Source organism: Anneissia japonica, unplaced genomic scaffold, assembly GCF_011630105.1.
Source record: "Anneissia japonica isolate Jap-2015-1 unplaced genomic scaffold, ASM1163010v1 scaffold287840_len1291095_cov163, whole genome shotgun sequence".
NCBI lineage: Eukaryota > Metazoa > Echinodermata > Crinoidea > Comatulida > Comatulidae > Anneissia > Anneissia japonica.
Window position 1 is genome coordinate 359,917 of NW_022728493.1, and position 13,862 is coordinate 373,778.

At 34.9% G+C, this 13,862-nt stretch overlaps 1 protein-coding gene across 5 annotated transcripts in view; it reads left to right on the plus strand.

Moving 5' to 3' along the window:
• LOC117114130 (adhesion G protein-coupled receptor L2-like) overlaps positions 1 to 13,862 on the plus strand; it is a 29,805-nt gene that overhangs the window by 2,932 nt on the left and 13,011 nt on the right. For all 5 annotated transcript variants that reach the window (XM_033257681.1, XM_033257679.1, XM_033257680.1 and 2 more), the window contains 3 exons: positions 2,264 to 2,374; positions 6,033 to 6,320; positions 12,095 to 12,334. In XM_033257681.1, coding sequence (XP_033113572.1) covers positions 2,308 to 2,374; positions 6,033 to 6,320; positions 12,095 to 12,334 — 595 coding nt within the window. In that variant the 5' untranslated portion in view covers positions 2,264 to 2,307. The remainder of the gene's footprint in view (positions 1 to 2,263; positions 2,375 to 6,032; positions 6,321 to 12,094; positions 12,335 to 13,862) is intronic.

Sequence of the window (13,862 nt, forward strand, 5' to 3'; positions counted from 1 at the left end):
AACTATTCGTTCAAATCGTATTCCAATTTCTATCACATCCGGAAATCCGAATACCATGATGTCTGTAAAATTAAATGCAGAACTATATTGGTACTGTTGAGAAATCAAAACGAATGTTTTTTGCCAGGCAGAGATATTGTTAATCAAATTTCTTGGTAACTAGGCCTACGGTATTTAATATTGTTTGTGAAAAAAACGATTCGGAAGATGAACCACATCAAATCCACCTTACTCTCTGTCGCCAATGATAATGTACCTTTAATTTTTTTTTCTTCTCCACAGTAATGCTTCAAGAGCATACGATGCATTATCATTTTTAATATAATAACATTATTTTGGGAATAATCTGCGACTTAATCTATGTCCAAAGTTGTATTTGACAAATTTGAGTGATGTGCCCATATATGGGCATGATTATGGCACATATTACACCCAAATAATATGGCATATTGCATTTTCATTTTGTGAAATCAAATGTGACGATGTGGACAAATCTTAGTCTATGTTTTCACACAGCAGCTAACGGTTAGCAGGATCCGGATCCTGCTAACCGTTAGCTGCCGTTTGCACATAAGAGAAAATCCCGATTCGAATACCAAAAATATGATGATCGAATCACTGACCAATAAGAAACTGGAAATTGTAAACGCGTACGTGTGATTGGTTGATGATAGAAACGCCCTTAACTTGCTAACCGATAACGCTTGCTATCCGTTAGCGGTATCCGGATACCGCTAACGGTTAGCGCTAACCGATTGGGATCACACAGGTGCTAACGGTTAGCGCGAACGGTTAGCTCCCGATCCGGATACTAGGGCTCTCGTGAGAACCAGGCTTTAAGGTTTCTTCTTGAATATATAGATAGTCTTTTTACTGTTTATAGCCGTTTTCCGAGGTCTATTTACAGCTGCCCGTGTTCAATTGAAAAACACAATTCCAATTACACTCTACTATACTTTAGTTAATATTCCAATCTATTGTAATAATAATGTATAATATTATATTGATTTTAAATGTTTTTAAACGTTTTACAGAGACCAGCGTTGTCCTTCAATTTGAGTTCTTGTGATATTATACTGGATAATCTATAATATTTAGTGTGATGCGGTTATCAAAAGAAAAGAACAGTGTCTCCGTAACTTGATATTATCACTTCATTTATGTGGTTATTGATGTTCGGAAGTTTAATACTTTGTGTGTACTGTACTGAAATACTGTAGTTTAGTGCAATATTGAAATGATATATGCGATATGGTTAGCAAACTATGATTGCTAACTCCTTAATTCCTTATGATTGAATCTTTTGTTTTGAACATAATTGTAGAAATCCAGTGATGAAAGTGGTTGAACTAAAATCTCTGCTAATACTATTAAAAGCTTCTTTCAAACAAATACAAGGAGTAGGTGGCCTAAAGCTCGTCCTAATTTTATGTAAAATAATGGATATCTTCAATTAGCCTGATATGTTGGTCAATATTGCGTCTTAATATAATATGTTTGGTTAATACTGATTAATTTATATAATTTACTCAATGTTTATTAGCCACTTTGGGAATCCGGCGTTCAGTCAACTGACCATATTTGGTATTATTTTCTCGGGTTTCCCTTCTATTTTAATCTTAGAACTCCACCTTTTTGTGTGATTGAGAGTTCGCCCTCTTCCATTATGCTCTTTGCGTTGCCTCTGTGTCATTTATTTGAGCATCTTTTTTTAATACAATCAATTGCTATTTGTATTCACATTGGTCTTGTGCGATCGTGTTTAAAGTTATTTAATTTGTTACTATAAAAGTCAAAAATTGTACTTTTTTCTTTGCTGTACCTTAGCAGTTAAATATTTTTGCATAGCATCCTACTTTATATTTTTACATAGTTCCAAATTGACTCGATTAGATACAATTTGAATTTCACTTTCACAATTTAATAAAAAAATAATTATTAATAGATGACGAATTATGAAACGTGATAGGCTTGGCACCTTAACCTTTGATGATTAGTGGCCAAAATTTATTACAAAAATTTAAATTCAATAATGACAAATTGATTATTTATTATAATATTTCGGATAATAATTTTGACAGTGCACAATATGGCACAACGACCTGTCTCAACTCTTTGAGTGTCTGTATTCAAAATTTCCTTACAAGAACCTCCAACATTTCTATCTGTGCTCTCCCATTGTATATCGAAATTATATTTTCACTGTTTATAATTTTGTATTACTAATAAATTCCTTATTGACATACAATTTTGTTTGCTTTAGGTATAGTTACAAGACTTATAATGTAGACAGAGCAATGGATCGAAATGTTGCTTAATGAATTGCTGTTATGTTTGCTTGTCCTACTAACCTTCCTTGGAATCCAAGCTAAAGGTAATGATTTTTCTCAATAAAACTTTATGGAAAAAATAAATGTGAAGTTGGCATGTGACAGCGTGGAAAAAATAGATAGTGTGGACACACCTTTATGAACAATTAAATAATTTCTACTAAACTTACTTTTTATATGGAATTATTTCACGTCTAATTCAAACGTGTAAACGTGGATTTCCTTAATTGTATTTTGTTACAATAAACAAACAAGTGACCGGTATTATGATAACCGACTTTCCTGGGTAAAAAAAAATAATAATAATAATAAAGGAGAACTAGTTATAACAGTATTCATTATACAGACGTCAGATAACTATGGTTGGTTGGTTGGCAGGCAATCAATGGTTACCGGTAATGGTTACTTATAACGTACTCGCTTGGCATCGATTGAAGATAATACCAAGCGAAGGAAGAAAAAACATCATCAAAATATAAAAGAAACAAAATGAAGGTTGGCAGTCTTTATTTTATGGTCAACAGCAATTTGCTGTACACTTGTAATAAACGCATATTAAATTCATCGCTTTACCAAAAAATCAAGATAATTGGTGGGGTAGCTGAATGACTTATTGACAAGCAATATACAAAAGGAGGAAAGGTCGTTATCGAAAATGAATGACGGATTGACATCCAACAAACAAACAAATAAATAGGACTAAAAGAACACGAAATAGGCCTAGATGACTTGACAGAATACATGATTAGCTTAAAATGAATAGAAAAAAATTTAGACTTGATCTTGAAGATGGTGATAATATTGATGTCGATTGTTATTAGGCCTATCCTCATCGTCAATTTTTAACGAACAGCAACCCTTGCCTTAAAGCCATTCTCAAAGATATCATCAAACGGAAAAATGAATCCATAACAACTACGTTAGCACAGTTATAAGTAAATACATTCTTTATTTCAGATTTACCATGTAATATTTGACATAAACACATTTTCTGTCAATTAAAATCATGGAGAAATGTGTCAAATTTAGACCATCTGACCAACCATACCAACAGTGGAGCCATCAATTGTGACGCTTACGTTATTACATTGCGGTGTTTAAAATACTCTCCAATCAATTTTAGCCTGGTTCTCACGAGAGCCCTGGTATCCGGATCGAGAGCTAACCATTAGCGCGTGAGAACGCCCGATCGGTTGGCGCTAACCGTTAGCGGTATCCGGATACCGCTAACGGTTAGCAACCAATCACACGTACGCGTTTACAATTTCCAGTTTCTTATTGGCCAGTGATTCGATCATCCTATTTTTGGTATATGGATCGGGATTTTCTTGTATGGACGCACGGCAGCTAACAGTTAGCAGGATCCGGATCCTGTGAGACGTGTGAGAACATAGCCATAGAGAAAATAATTAATAGGTTGTGATAAACAAAATGACAAATCATGAACCTAAAGCTCTGTCCACACTATCAAATTCTCTTTGACAAAACACGATGACGTGTATTTCAATACTTGGAGTAGGCCCTATGTATTATACTTTCTTAAACACTGTTGTATGTCCATATATAGTCATGATGTGTAATGTGATGTTATCGTTACCATATTTAGGCATGTCACATGTTTTTCTGAAATAGAATTTGATAGTCCGAACAGAGCTTTACAATCATCCCACAATTCCACAGGGCACTGACGAATAAATTTTTTAGCGCATAAGCAAAGTCTCAACACGCTGGTTAAAGAAATGGAATAAAAATGTTTAAAAAGACTCACAAGTTAATAATATTAATTGTTATTTATTTACATTTAGGGAACTTTAAGTGGGAAATATTTTAAGGACAATGATAAATTAACGAAAATGGCATTTTCAAATATAGACAAAAGGAAATGGAGCATTTATATACTTTAATCTAAACAATGACTAATGACATAAATGTTTTGTTACAACCTCAGATAGTTGTCTCAGATTATAACTTTCAAATTTGACAATAATTAAATGTGTATACCACTACTGTGTTGTATATGTTCCAAACTTCATGTTCACCAATTTTCTCTACAGAACTCAATAGGCCTAGTATAAGTTTCTTTTCTTATGTTTTCCGTTGTCGTGAGATTTTTGCTTTCTATTTTGCTTTTGTTTCGCATTCCCGAAAGCGTTTTAATAATCCTAGCCAAAGTTCATTGGGTTTTAGATATAAAATGCAACCATATATTTATAGAGATTTTATCATAATTCAATTATGATTTCAATTACTGTTTTTTTTAAATAAGCCCCATCTTTGTTAGGCTACATATTTTCAACATCACGTTTAAACCAAATTTATTTAACAACACAATTATGATAACACAAAATGTTCTACCTACACTAAGTCTCATTATGAGGAGTTCTTTTTTTTGGTTGTACGAATAATCCATGAATTGGAAAGCAAGCATCTTAACCATCAAGCTAATCAACCCTTCAGTTATGACCTTCATAGTGTTGAAGCATTCTGGAGACAATGAAAAGAGTTTAGGACTCAATTCTTGAAGAGTTATCAACATTTGTCTTTTCCTATACTGGTTCATGTAATGATTCATGTAATGCAAGCACCTTAACCATCAAATTAATCAACCCTACTACAGTTATCTAAAACAATATTATTGCATCGTGACATGACTTTCATAGTGTTGGAGCATTCTGGAGACAATGAAAAATTTTTTGAAGAGTCATCAACATTTGTCTTTCCCCATACTGGTTGATGTAATGATTTTTGCACGACAATCTATAAAAATCCGAATGGTCCTTAAATTTGAAGTATAATTATTGTTACAAGTAATTTTATGTTATTCTGTCAATATTGCAATCGATTGATGCTGCGTTGTATAAATTTAATGATTCCAGAGATGACAACAAATGTGAATACTGCTTAGCAACCCTTTTTATTGTATCATGTTTATAGCATCTTCAAAATGCATCACACATTTTTTCCACAACTACTAAATTTTCTCTTGAAGAGAAATAATTTTTAAAGGACATTTAAAATGTAGTCTAGGAACATTTCCAATCTGTAAACGTCATCGTATTAGCGTAAAACACTATGATACAAAATGACACCAAATTCACATAGGATTACAAAATACTTTAATAATATTTAGGAACGGTACTCTCGTGTCTGCAAAATTGGCGAAGAAAATATTTTAGCATTTAAATTTGAAACTGAAATTAACTTAAAGATACAAAAAAGTAAAATCTTCGTTGTCCAAATTTGCAAAAAGAAAGTAAGCAATGCAATATTGAATGGTATTTATCAAGTTTTAGTTAATATAAAATATAGCATATTTTCAAAACGTTAAAATATTAATTTATAAAAAATCAACATTCAATGAGATAGAGATCACTAGACTAAAACTAAATTTTCGCTGATATGCAGTATATTCAAATATGACAATCTTAGAATTCATTATCAGTTGTTATGAGTATAAATAATATAACAACGACATTGTTTATGTGTCTGTAAATAATGTGGTAGATCGTTTTAATTATTTTAACTTTTTTTTTTATCAAAGTAAACAATTTAAATACTTATAAATAAATACTTAATTTTGTTGTTAATATTCATCTGAACGCAGATAGTATACCTTAATTAAGACAAAATGCATTTTTCAGGATCATCCGCTGCGATCCGTTACCACTCAACCTACATCCTACATTGTTTGCCTAATTTCAGGTTCAAAAATCATAATTTGTGAGAACGATGTAGGAACATTGGAGTGTAACTGCATGTACAAGATACGTGTGCTCTCTGCATTATATGGTCGAATGCAGCCAGGTAACGTATACTGCCCTCACTCTAGCATAGTTACAGTGGGATGTTCGACCGACGTGCTTATAGCGATCGCATCCACGTGCAATGGTACGAAGACGTGTACCATACGTGCTTCTAATGTATATGATGATCCTTGTCCTGGTACCTTCAAGTACATGGAAGTGGAATATGAATGTTTGAAACCTGAAGGTAATTTTGAAATATATCACTTAGTTCCAGTTTAAGGCGCAGGGGGCGTTGATCGCAATCCATTGCTCGTGGGTTTGATCTCAGGGTTTTCATATTTTTGTTCATGGCCAATGAGCAAAGGTATTTTTTATAATAATAACGAAATAAAATAATAATAATAATAACGAATTAACCGAAATCGGTTCCAAGCTCAATCACTTCCAAAAATGGAAAAAATCAAGCCGAAATTGCTGATATGTTTAATGAGCATTTCTCCACTATTGGAGGACGTATGGCAAGTAGTGACGACGTCACGCGCGAACTTGAAATGGACAATGCCCATTTGTCATATTCTGAACCAATTCAGCAATGTACTCTGCCTAATATCACGGAAGACTTTGTTCGAAAACAAACCACATCAATGTTGCAAAGCAACTGGTCCGGATGGCGTTAGTGTAAAAATGCTAAAGCTTGCGTCTCCGCACATTATTAAATCATTAACGCACGTATTGAACCTCTCAATTAAATGTGAACAGTATCCCTCTGATTGGAAACATGCATTAGTCACACCGATTCACAAAGGGAGACAAATGCAATACTAGCAATTATAGGCCCATTTCAATACTTTCAATTATTTCAAAGATTTTAGAAAGATGGGTGCACTCGGCTGTTTATTCATTCCTTAATGGAAATAATCTTATTCCTCGCTGCCAATCGGGGTTTAGACCATTGCATTCAACTGAAACAACATTGCATGATTAACGAATGAATGCCTTCATGCTATGGAGCGTGGTGAAATGACTGGTACTGTTTTTATTGCTCTCAGTAAAGCAGTTGACTCTGTAAACCATACAATTCTCCTAGATAAACTTAGGCATATGCATATGTCTGCTTCTGTCATTATGTGGTTTACATCTTACCTAAGCGATCGAAGTCAATCTGTTAATATTGGTGGGAAATTATCAAAACCTTTGCCATTAAACACTGGCGTACCACAAGGATCGATTTTGGACATAGTTAATGATATGCTGATGACTCAACGTTAACCTGTTGCTCCTCCAGTGTTAAGGATATTGAAAATAATTTAAATGTCGCACTGGACATAGTTAATGATTGGGCCATTAGAAACAAACTTACAATTAACTCAAACAAGACTAAATCCATGCTCGTTGGATCCAAAAAGAAAATTTCCAATGTAGACTTCAATGTAACCATTGCCCATACTGTAATTGTTAGAACGAAATCATGTAAGTGTCTTGGTGTCATCATTGACGAAACTTTGAGTTGGACACCACATGTTGAATTCGTCAAGAAAACTGTTTCATCCAAACTGGGTATGTTAAGTAGAATAGGTAATTGCTGTCTCTTATACACATCTAGATGTGTATAAGAGACAGATGTTAACACAGTCAACACATGCTCCCACTGGAAACCAGTAGGGTATCTAGGGAGTGCACTGAGGGCTCCCATACCCAAAATTACTAAACATAAATTTATAACAGAAGAGGAACCTGACAAAGAAAGAAAAAAAAACCCCGGACCTTTTGCATACATGGCGAACGTTATAACCACTTGACTGCAGAGGGCACTGTGATGATGACTTTGTCAGGTTCCTTTTCTGTGTTGCCGTTTCAATCTATATTATTCCTTACATTTTTTCTCTTGCTGTTTCCGGGTATTCCACGCATCACTTCTAACTCAGGACCTTCTGCAGGGGCGGATCCAGAGATGTCCAAAAGTGGGGGCCAAAGAAGGGGCCAAAATTTGGGCCGATCGAGACAACACTGAAATAGGAGATCCGGGGGCATGTCCCCACGAAATTTCTGTGTTTTAGACGCCCGAAAATAACATTTGAGGCGTTCTGGGCTATCGTTTTTTCTTTTTCTTTCTTTTCTTCTTTTTTTCCCTTCTTTTTTTTACCTCTCAAGAGGGGGGGGGATGTTCTGCTGTCTATGCAGACGCCACAACTGGGCCATTGACTAGGTTTCGTTGGGAATTCAAATCCGATTTAAGCAGCAATCTTCACACTCATTTTCGCATGAAGAATGAGATGCTTTAATCGCAATTGAATTCCAAACGAAGCCTAGTTTGTTAAGGTGTCTGGATAGACAGCAAAAGGTCCCAGTTTCGAATCCCCGTTGAGGAATCTTTTTTTCACACTCGCAGATTCCTCTATATATTCAAATTAAGTTGCAGTTTAGCACTGGGAACACATATAAAGCAGCTTATAAATCAAATAGATAATAATACAGTGCTCATTTACAGTATATAAGAACATGATTGCATATAATATATTTGTATAAAAAAAAGATGTCTATGGGTGGAATCGAACCAGCAATCTCCCGTTATCTTTTCGAGCGCCATACTGTTTAGACCACAAAGGCAGTCCTGTACGATATCATTAAGGATCTGAGACCACTAGTCTCTTTCCTTTCATCAACTTGCGCTTGTTTTTGTATTGAGTATGTACATTTTTTGAAAATCTTTGGGTTTAGTAATTAAGACTGATTTTGAAAATGTTGTTAGGTATGAATACAAAATAACAATTATCTATTTATTAGATTTTGAGGTTGCAGTCGGCCAATGCGTCAAGCAGGCCCTGACTACACATTCACTAACGTAAAATATCTGCTCCTACATGAGATTGGAATAGGAGGTGCTACCTTCGTTTGGATTTGTAAAACTAATATCGTCAGTCCGACGATGTCGTCGTGGCGTCGGATTAGGGGTTGGGTGGTCCATATTTTTAAGGGGGAGGGGATTCAACAAAATGAACAATTCCATGCCAGTGCGATGCAAGCAGCGATAATATAGATTAAATATGAATTCCAGACATGCCATTGATATTATATGCTACAACCAGAACCACTGCATTTTGTCTGGAGCGTTTTAGTCCAAGGACCTCGATCGGAGGATGCCTTCTCTGGAATTGCAGTATTAGGCCTATTATAAGACAAAATAGAAATCACCAAATTACCGTAGTCCATACCAAAAACTGCTGATTTTTCTCGAGGCCTTTGTCCCTTGCACCCAAACCAGACCATCATCATCAACATTACCATCGTCATCGATATCATCATCATCGTAATCATTATCGTCATCACCCCACCATCATCATAATTATTTCATGTATTGTCTGGGCACCCATATAAACAAAATTCACGTTAGGAACTCTGGACCCCTGTACAACCAACCACACTCTAACAGTGGCCTCCGGGCCTCCAAAATTTCACAACAAATTGCCGTTGAATAGTGCTCTATTGGGTATGTCTTTATTATCTAGTAGGCCACAGTCAACTCGGCCACAAGTCAACTCGGCCACAAAAATTTCGGCTTCTGCCAACTCGGCCACAAGTCAACTCGGCCACAAGTCAACTCGGCCACAAATCAACTCGGCCACAACTCAACTCGGCCACAAGTCAAAGTCAACTCGGCCACAAACATATCGGCTTCTGCCAACTCGGCCACAAGTCAACTCGGCCACAAGTCAACTCGGCCACAAATCAACTCGGCCACAAGTCAACTCGGCCACAAGTTATTTAATGTAAATCTGAGTTTTTGCATCCTTTTTCTTCAATATATGATTGAAATAAAGTACACAGTATGTTTTAGTAAAACAGGACCACCACACTACCAAAAGAGATTTGAATGCTATTGCCTATGAATTAAAAAGAGTTATTTATTAATCTTCTGTTTACTCACAACATTCTACTTCAACAGTAATATTAAACAACCATAACGACAATAAATTAGTAATATTTACATTAATAATACTAATTAGTCATTATGACGGTAATAAATGTGACAACAACAACATTAACAGTAATATTTATTTTAACAAATAGTAATAATACTAGTATTAATAACGATATTGAAGGTGATAATAGCAATAATACAATAATAAATTAAAGATAATGTTTATTTTTATGATAATAGTAATACTAATTAGTAATAATAATAATAATGATACTTATAATACTAGGCCTACTTAGTAATAATAGGGTAATAATATCGATAATAAAGGTAACAACAATAATATTAATAATATGAGAAAAATATTAATAAAACCCCAATAACAACTTCTTAAATTACTATTATTAAAATTATAATACTAAGACTAATAAATAATAATAATAATAATTGATCTGGTTCTTCATGTCCATTTTTCGTGATTATGACTATTCTGGATAAAGAATGTTTTGAGCAGAGGTGGATTCAAGGCACTCCCCCTCCCCCCTTCATTTATTAAGGAAAAAAAAGGAAAAATATATTCAAATTGAAGTGCGAGAGTGTAATTTCCGGCCATCTAGAGATGCCCTAATCATAAATTTTCTTACCTCAGCCCCAACCATGGTGGGGCTGAGGTGGGTGGTTCCTCGGTCTGTGAAAGTTCCTCCCTGGTTCACTCTCTTTCGAATTCCTGGATCTGCAACTGTTGATTTATTATATAATTATTTTTTCGCTTATTTATAATGCGTCTATTGCAATTTTCACTATATTCTCTCAAACAGTCCTAAGAGCGTTCAGAGTGTGCTACTTCACAGGGGGATTCGCCCCCTTGACCCCGCCGGGGTCATACGTAATTCGCATAACGGCTCCCCCCCCCCCTTTCAAAATCCTGGCTACGTCCCTGCCTGGAGCCAGGCTAAAACCAGTCATTGTATCATTGTATTCGTGTTCTTTGCACTTTATATTCATGGAGGAATTCAATACATCTAGGTTAATCATGGCACTGATAGAAATTTAATTTGAAACAGTTTATCATATTTGCAATAGACCTACATTTGTATCTATGTGTCCATGGTGGGACTGAGCAGGACATGAAGTCTAGTTCCCACTAACTTTAATTCTCGTGTCTGTCAATGCAGCAGGATGGGAAGGGGTGAGGCTCTACAGGTTTCCCAGCTGTTATTTTCGGGCATCCAGTGGTGCCATATTTCCAAAGAGATAGACTCTATATATATGCTAACTTTAAATCTTGTGGCTGCATTTAAAGGGGGAGAGGTAGCGGCTTTACAGGCTGTCAGCATCTATTTCCGAGCATTCAGAGGTTATTCACCAACCATGATGGGGGCTGGGGCGGATATGCTCTGAGACCCTACAAACATTAAAATATTGTATCCTTGGTTTGGGGTAGCGGATCAGTATAATTAAACCTCCACCCCCATCTTTCATTATAATGTCCAGAGCACTTGCAAAATGCTTACGACGGGTATTAATGTACCTGACCTATTCAATTTTTGGTGGTACAGAAAGCTTTCTGCCGATTTTAAGATTTTACGCTGACGAAAAGAACGTCAAAATGTGAAGTCTGCGGAATTATCATTTAATTTTAAAGTTCAATTGTGTCGTAATGATTGTTAAAATGTATAGCATTGTTTTTCGTCAGTAAATTGAGTAAGGTGTGACGAGAAAGGTTCTCCAGTAAAATTGGATAAGCTACGACAAGAAAAGAGTGAACGTTTAGTGACATTAACTTGGTTTGAGCCGAAAATGTTATCATGATGGGCCAGTTCTCCCCAATAAAAGGAGAAGCTACTGGGTCCCGTCCCCTCTTCGTTTCTGGCCCACCACTGATTTTTTTTAACACTCTAGACTGTATTTTGCTTTGTTTTATACCGTGTACTGTTGAATAATCAATCAGTTTCATTACTAATCAGTTCGTCTATTTTGCTGGCCTTTTCTTGAAGTGCCTATTTTGCAACATGGAGCGACAGGATTATATTATATTATATTATATGCACCAGACATTGTCAAATCACATGTTCTTTAAAAGATACCGATTGTATATGTAGATACGCTTACTATTGTGTGTCCCGACGACGTCTTTGAATGTGCAGATACATTACTCAATGTTGCAAAAATAACGTGGAAACCCGCCCAAGTTGTTGACGCCATGAGAAGAAAGCTTGAAACAACGCACAGCATATCTAATGGATCTTTTCTTTCTACTGGAGAAATATTTATAAACGTAACGACAAATGACTCCGGCTGTTACGACGTTGCTTCCTGCTCATTTAGTGTTTTTGTCGATGGTTTGTTCTACTTTCTTCTTTCCATACTGTAGTTTATATTAAAGGTATTCGTCGACTGTCAAACTCCACATATCATTTATATTAACCATTCTCAACAAAGAACATTTAATTGTCATTGACAGCGATATGCTCTATGGCAAACTTGACATAGTGCTGATGTTGACTGTCACTAAAAAGCAGAAAGGTAACTACCAAAAGAATTATCAAAGACAAAATTAAGAAAAAAATAGTCCAGAAATTGCTGCACCGGTTAATTGTCAGCCGAAATAAAGACATGTAAAAATAGTATGGGGAAAAAAATAGTTTAGTTTACTCAGTTGAAATTTACTAACTTTTATAAATATACATATTTTGAATTTAAATATGTGTCAAAGATCTAATTAAGAATTTGGGCCACACTTGATGCACGTAAATCTTCTTTTAACCTCCTATTGAAATTAGGCTGTATTTTTCCATTTATGAGAAATAACTTACGCACTCTTGGACGTAATACCTTTCGAACATGTAACGTTGATAAACGAATTTGGAACCATATTAGAATAATTATATAGGTGCATGAAGTAAAAGCGATTAAAAACTATACATTTCAACATGATTTAAAAAGTATTCAATATATAAATTAATTTTTAAAAAATAAATGTTATATTGGTAGGCAGATTGGCGCAGTGTGCGCTGTTTGATTTCCAGACCTCGATGTCGGGAGTTCGAACCTCGTGCTTTCATTCAGTCCAGTCTGAGATCCATAAGTTCGAAAAAATTTTTTTATTGCTTATGAACCCTTCCATGCATAATATACTCAAAATTATAATTATAATAATAATAATAATTTAATAATAATAATAATGACAATGGTAACAATAATAACAACAATAATTATTTATAATAATAAATAACTATTAATAATTATTATTAGTAATAATAATTATTATCATTTTGAATTTTCTAATTGTCCTGTTATGCAGATTGCGGTTCCGTGTCATCGTGTAGTTCAAATTTGTCTGCAGATTGTATTTTGAACTTTGCAAAACAAACTTCAGTTAACAACGTACAATATGTAAGTGACATTAGATACTGTGCTTATCAAGTATTTACATTAACTGTGCAATTTAATGTATCAACCTTACAAAGTAGGCCTATCATGAATACAGTTGGGTCCTACAGTTATAATTATATCGTAATTCCTTATCACCCTGTCTCTTATACACATCTAGATGTGTATAAGAGACAGGTTTCCATGTCTTTCATTGTATGCAGCAAGTAAAAAACATGTTCCAAAGTTATTGTATAAATCATTTTCCCACCTGCTTCCTAAAATTGCCCACAAAAACAAATCTGTAAAAGGGCGCTCCAACTCTCCTTTAAGTTCACTTTCGTTAATCTGGTATAAGGGTGCTCCTGTTAATGACCGAATTATTGACGAAACGTGATCAAGAATAACAGAATTCTGAAAGAAGAAATCAGTGAAAAGGGTGGTTGCCTTAATACCAGTGTTTACATGGAGGATATTAGACTACAAATGACCCCCAAC